This window comes from Pygoscelis adeliae, unplaced genomic scaffold (assembly GCF_000699105.1).
Source record: "Pygoscelis adeliae isolate BGI_AS28 unplaced genomic scaffold, ASM69910v1 Scaffold148, whole genome shotgun sequence".
NCBI lineage: Eukaryota > Metazoa > Chordata > Aves > Sphenisciformes > Spheniscidae > Pygoscelis > Pygoscelis adeliae.
In genome coordinates, this window is record NW_008825258.1 from 1,527,514 (window position 1) to 1,534,173 (window position 6,660).

Consider the following 6,660-nt stretch of genomic DNA (forward strand, 5'->3'; position numbering starts at 1 on the left):
CCTTGCACAGCCTCTGGGGCAGTTTCAACCAGCACACCAAAGCAAGGGAGAGCACGTCAGACCAGCCGGCCCCTCCGCTCCCAGCCAACAAGAGCAACAGGAGAAGCCGATCGGCTTTGCTTTTCTAAGCACAGGTGACTGACTGATAAACTGCATTACCAGCACCATGCTGCCGCTCCAGAAAGAGTGATGGCATTCAGACAGCCTGCCAGGGAAAAGACTCCGTTTCCCAATTCCTCCCATGCACGGCAGACAAGCGTAGGTCAAAAATAAGTGTAGCTTATACTGTGCCAAACCACCACTGGGAAGCTTGTGATTGCCCCCAGATTTGTTTGGGAGGTCTGCTCAGTCTCAGTGTAAAGCCTGCGGCTGGCACCACTGCGGGCTGCCGAGCCAGGGTCCACGGTGGGCTCTGGCAGGAGCTGCCTGTACGCTGCCTGAGGGAGGAAAGCAAATGTATTAATCACCCACACGTGCGCAACTTGAGCCTGTGTGGTGTTTCTGGGAATATTATAATTTCAGCACATCCAGGAAAATGCCAGACAGTGTTTTCCTTTTACTTTAAGCTTATTCACAAACAGAACATGTAAAATATTTTGTTCTTACAAAACAGGCGACAGAAGCTTCAATCAAATTATTAAGAAAAAGTTTTAAGTTGTACTTCCAATTAACTCCGATGAGACAAGAGTCAGACCAACAGAGTCAGTGTGTCTTCACAGGGAGGCAAATGAGCGCTGCTTAGGCTGACTCTGACCGAAACGCAATCTGGACTGAAACAAAACAGCATGATGGAAATAAATGACCATTTTTAGGGGTTATGGGCCAGTGCCCCGAAGTCCAATGGGTTCTGCTCTGTGCTGCAAGTACAGCTGCAGGTGCAGGCTGAGGTGTTTACAAACCCACCCGGGAAGGGAACTCACTGCTGACTTCAGGACAGGCTGGCAGAGTAGAGGTGTTTACAGAAGACAGCTTGTCAGGGAGACAGATGTGGCAAATGAAAATTTATGAAAATGCAAAGTGGTGGGACGGGGGGGAGAGCGAGTGGCTGGAAGGAAGTCCCACAGAAGCATGTCCCAGCCCTGCCACCGCCGCAGTGCACATGTACATGCAAAGCAGGAAGCCATTCACGCGATTCTTCTCTCCCCAGATGTCTCTGGTTTTAGTGCTGTAATGTTGGCAGGTGCCTCTGGCTCCCTAATTGGTGTCAGACTCCCCATGTGGGAGATGCTGCCGGTGCACAGAGGCTCAGCTCAGTCCAAGGGGTTATGGCATGGGAGAGTTTCCAAGCCACAAAGGGCAGTGCCCAGGGCTTGACTTGCACCTCCGGCCTGCAGCAATTGGGCACCCAGCTGCTGTTGTGGCTTTGAAATCTGCCCTGTGTGAACACCAAGAGCTGTTGGAGTAGGAAATAATTTGCTACTAAAGTTTAGGAGGGAAAGGGAAAAATCTCCTGTTTCAGGGCTGATGCCAACGCTTCATCATGAGAGATCAGGAGGAAGCTTTCACGGGGGGGAAGGGGCAGGTTATCGAGTCACTGCTCATTGCATATCATTTTCTGCTCTCCCCTGCAGCTCTGCTGCAGAAAACATGCTAGCCAAGTGGTGTGCGCCTTCGACTTTTGCCAGGAACTCCCCATACAAGCTAAGCAAACAAAAACCTTAGTAGGTTGACAGGTTTTACTTATACCCTACAACAGACTGTCTGCAAGTGATGGCTGAGACCCTGCAGGAAGGAGTAGTGGTCAACAGCAATTTTGGTGCTTCACGGCAAGATGGAAGTGCAGAGCAGCTGCTGCTGCTCTCCTAAGGGCTGCCGGTGGCCAGAGAGCTCCAGAGATCTCTCTGGTATAGCCGAGATGGCATGACCACAGATAGCACCGAAATAAGGGTCCCCACAAAGCCTGCAGTTTCCCTGGGTGCTCACTGCTGCCTTCCCTGCAGCACCTAACGGGAGAAGGAGGAGCAGCGACCTGCTCCCACCTCCGCTCCCCACAGGGCAGGCTCCCACCCCACCGCGCTGGCACCATGGCACCGTAACCACTCGCACTGTACCCCAGGACAATACCAAACGGCTGAACGACCGCTGGCCTTGCAGCTTTCTGAGCCGTGCCTTGTATAAAGGGCTTTCCCTTCTGCATAGCTAATCCTCACTATCCAGGCATTAAAACCAGCGTAACTCCCATGCTAATTCTGCTTTCAATAGAAATTATGTCTTTCTCTAAAAGCTTAAATTACAGGTTTACTGCCTCCGTATATTAGAAAAGACCCAGAATTAAATCCTTCACTTTCAGAGTAAAACCAGGACCTACTGCAGGAAACAGGTTGCTCGATGCAACAGGGCAATTTGCAGGGAGCAGCCACTGTGTTCATGATCTCAGCCAGAAAGGCTCTCGTAAGCAGAGATCATCCAAAAAGCAGGGCAGCCATGATTAAATACTGTTTTCTGCATCACTGGGAACTACAAAGCAAGAGAGTAGGATCGCACACACGCTCACACAAAACCACCCTAGTTCCTTAGCTGAGCACAGGTCAAAGGAGGATGAGAGACACAGGGCTTGAGTTGATTTAAGTTAAAAAAACAAACAAAACAAACCACTGCAGAACTGACTCAGCTGTCAACACATCACTGAAAACATTCTGGTTTTGATTTTAAAGAAGTCCTCCAACAGAGGATGGAGTCACAAAATCTGGTTTGTAAACATAATTTACGAGGACCATTGCAGTCCTTGCTGTTGCCTTTTTGCTATGAAGACACCTTACTCATGGACATTTATTATCCTCTCCCCACTCTGCCGTTAAGGTCTGATATGAAGAAGAACAAATGCAAGATAATTAAGCTCTTTACAGAAGAAAAAACAGATCAAACGTAATTTTCTATGTCTTGAAAAGAATTGGAAATGTCTAGACAGAAGACAAGACAAGACAGAATTGGTCTTGAATATATTAATTTCAATAAGAAGTTGAACCCCTGAATTACAGGGAAGAGATTGAGGTCTGCTGCCCATCCGAACACTTTCCACAGCATTACCTTACCCTCCCTGTGACTCTGACATCCTTTATCCCGCCTGCGATATTTATATCCAACAGCAGGGGACCGTAATCTGGGTCACCAACAGCCTGGACAGCCACCGACAGCCCTCAGCAAGAGCTGCTGGAAAGGCAAGAAGCACTGCAGAGTCCCAGCTCCAGACCCCTCAGGAACTGGCTCTTACTGGGTGGCAAAAAAGAGAGGAATGGGAAAGGCTTTCATCTATTTGGGAACTCATAGTGCAAGCAGAGCCACCCCGAGGTCATGAGGGTTTGGGATGTTCTCTTCTTCCACCACGGGCACACAGGGGGCACAGAGGCTCCCTCTACTTCAGGAGAACCTGCACAACCTCAATAAGTGAGTTTGCGTGAGACATCCACCCCGGGGGCATCTGAGCTTCAAGTGCTAGTAAGGTTATTGCAGGCTGCAAGAACGTACTTCCGTCATTTAGACTGGTGACGTGACAGCGGAAAGGCAAGCAAGTCACGGCAAAACGGCCCACTTAGGCACCATCAGAGACCTGCTCATCCAGACACTGAGCTGGAGGAATAAAAGTTTCTCACCTCAGCAATCCTATGGGATTTCAGGAAAGAAAACTTGATATACAGACCTTCTGAAACATGCGCAGAAAACCCTAAGCAACCAAGCATGAGAAAACAAGCACAAGCAAGAGGAGGAGGCCCACTTGGACAGCCAGAACATAATCGGCAGTGCGTGAACCAAAACCCCCTTCCCTAGTGGAAAATCTCTCAAAAACAGTCTGGTCAGACCCAAAGTTTCCAGTTTGTAACAGCAGTGTTTCCCATTGGCAAGCCCTTCCCCAGGAAACCCCCTTCCCTTCCCACCCAGCCTGGGAGAAGGACCTTACCTGACACGCGTTGTACAGAAGCTGATGCTCAAATTTCTTGATCCCCAAAATGTTCTGGAACATCTCATAGAGCTGCTCCTTGCTGAGGATGAGCTCTGAGGCAGCGCTCGCCGTCATCCTGGCCTGCTGCTTGCGCGGATCCTCTTCCCCACGGTAAATAGCATCAAACTTTGCCATCCAAGAGCTCAGGACTGTCTCCTTGCTGAGGCCATCAATTTCTGGCAGGCTGCGCACTCTCTTCTCAATGTGCTTCTTGAAGACCTCCCGGGAGTCATTCGCTGAGCACCCTCCGCTTTGCACCATCCTAGCAACACGGTCGCTTTTCAGGAATACCTGCAAAAAAGGGGTGACTTCAAATGGTGTCAGTTAAAAAAAAAAAAATCCCCCTTAAGTACCACAAAACGCGGTTTCACTGCTGGGAAGCTCGCTAATTGGCTGCCGGTACACTTTCCAACTTCTCACTCAGCAACCACATGTTGCCAGATGGACAGAGGTTTCAGCTGTACTTTGGGAAGCGTAATGAAATCAGGTGAAGCTTCTGCTTTGTGTCCGCTGAAATGGAACATTTTGATGCAATTAGGACTTTATGCGATGTTGTGGTCACACCTCACCAGATACATAAATGCCCTTTGGGACAGCAGGATTATATTTTGCTCTATCAAACGTTTTAGTAAGTTATTGCACAACTACATTCACCTAGCCAAATTCTGCCTTGTTAGAGGGAGCCCTGACATCCTACTCAAGTCAGCAGCATTGCATTGCATTGATCCTGGTAGCCAGGCCCCTGGGAAATCTCTGACCAGTGCAAGGACCAGGCTTACATTAAGCTACTACACCAGAGGAGATCTTTGCAGACTGCCCTGCTGTCACAAGATGACAGGAATAGCATTGTGTTCATTAATTTAATGTTAACTTCAGTTAAGTAACATGTGTGTGTCCCCACTTCTCCCATACCCTGGTCTTCCCAACCTGGGCAACCAGCACTGCAAGAGCACCGTTAAAACGCCCTGGAAAAGGACAAGGATGAATGGCCTGATCTTTGCAAACTGATGGGTAAACACCAAGACAACTCAGATCACTAAAAGGTGGCATGGCCACAGGTGGATGAGGCCAAATCCCTTCCTGCTCCAGCTCTGCTGAAGTAGCACAGGATGGTTCAGCACGGCTTGAGGCTGCCTGGGAAGGCTTTGCAGAGCGAGCAGCCTGCAAGGTGCAGGACACTGACAGCAGGAGAGAGGGAGGAGGCATTTGATGAAGATGCTCTTCCCACTGCAAGAGCAGCAGAAGGGTCAAAACATATCAGACCCCTGCAGACCAGGAGACGCCATGGGAGCAACACAGAGCTGAAGGGTGACAGAGGGACAGGGGGATATTGTGTTGGCTCTCCTCTCTCAAGCCCTGAACACAGGAGAGCAATCGATGCCCAGCAAGAACTGCTGTTTTATTAATGATGCTGAGAACGGATGAATGCAGCAGGCTGGGAAGAAGCTGTGCCAGCACTGGGGTGTATCTGTCAGCTCTCAATAATTAAAGAGCTTGAGGATGACCTAAGGACATGGTACATTTTTTTTATACCCCTCAGCAACATGGCACTCCATGTTCCCAGATGCTTGATGGCACAAGCATCTGTAGGGAGTAGTAGTGGGTTTTGCTCCAGGACCAGCCCAGAAATGCTGCTGAGGAAAAGCTGGGCTGTTTCCTTCCAACATCACTGTGCTGGGGAGCACTCCCTGCAGAAGAGACAGGCAGGACGCCACCAGCAGCTTCTTCAGTCCATGCTGAAACGATAACCAGCACACATTTTGTTTCCTTCAAGAGCTTAAATACACACCCACAGCCTGGGTGTGTACAGGTGCTTTTAAGTTATAGGTGAGAGCTATCAAAATCCAAGCTGCCAGCACAGCCGAGGAAGTTCCCAGCAACACTGACTGCTGGAAACGGTGGGAGGTCATGGCAAATGGCCCTGCTGCGGCATCCTCAGCTCCCACATCCCCTCTCTAATCATCCGCTCCAGGCGCCTTTGGCCTGACCCTGTGCGACAGCGCTAATGACTTCCCATACCCACCAGCACCAGCGGCTATCGTTATCCATGGTCCTCACGCCCATTGGAGGGGTGACAGCACTGTGAGCAGAAGGACCTGACTCCCTGTCTCCCCTCAGCCCCAATTTTATCCTCCCTGGGTGCAGAGCAGCAGCCAGCAGAGGAAAGGAGTGCTGTGGCTGGCGGAGAGGAAGCAGGCACAGGGGAGTGCCAGTAAGACACAAAGCAGCAGAAAAAAAAAAGTGAAATAGTAAGATAAAAAAAAAGATAAAAGAAGTGTTTTGTCCTGCAGAGCGAGCTGCTTTCTTTAGAAAATACCAGGTGAATCGCCCAGCTGTAAGACTGCCTAGTAGGATTGCCAGGAGTCAAGAATTGCTGGAGCAAAATCCTAGTGTGGGTTTTGCCTAGTGGGTTTGCACCTAGTATGCCGGTGCATACACCGGCGCATGCAGAAGGGAACTGGTCTCTGTGAGCTGGGTCAGGCATCTCCTGCCACATCCACAGATGAGCCCCCCCCAGGTCACACGTGCTCCTGGCTCTATCTGCCCACAGCAGAGTGGAAATGGGTCTAACGAAGCATTTCCATAATACCCACTAAAGGGACTGCTGCATAAAGTGCTGGTTGACAGAAGCAGCTTTACTCATTAGAAGTAAAGTGGCATGAGAAAAGCTCTCCTGGAGCATCTATTAGAGTGCACTGGGCCTGTCTCGCACACATGGGTCT

General features: G+C 49.9%; 1 protein-coding gene across 1 annotated transcript in view; it reads right to left on the bottom strand.

Annotated features, from left to right (window-relative positions):
* CADPS (Ca++-dependent secretion activator) overlaps positions 1–6,660 on the bottom strand; it is a 193,446-nt gene that overhangs the window by 171,773 nt on the left and 15,013 nt on the right. Inside the window, exon 3 of the mRNA XM_009329499.1 lies at positions 3,896–4,228. Coding sequence (XP_009327774.1) covers positions 3,896–4,228 — 333 coding nt within the window. The remainder of the gene's footprint in view (positions 1–3,895; positions 4,229–6,660) is intronic.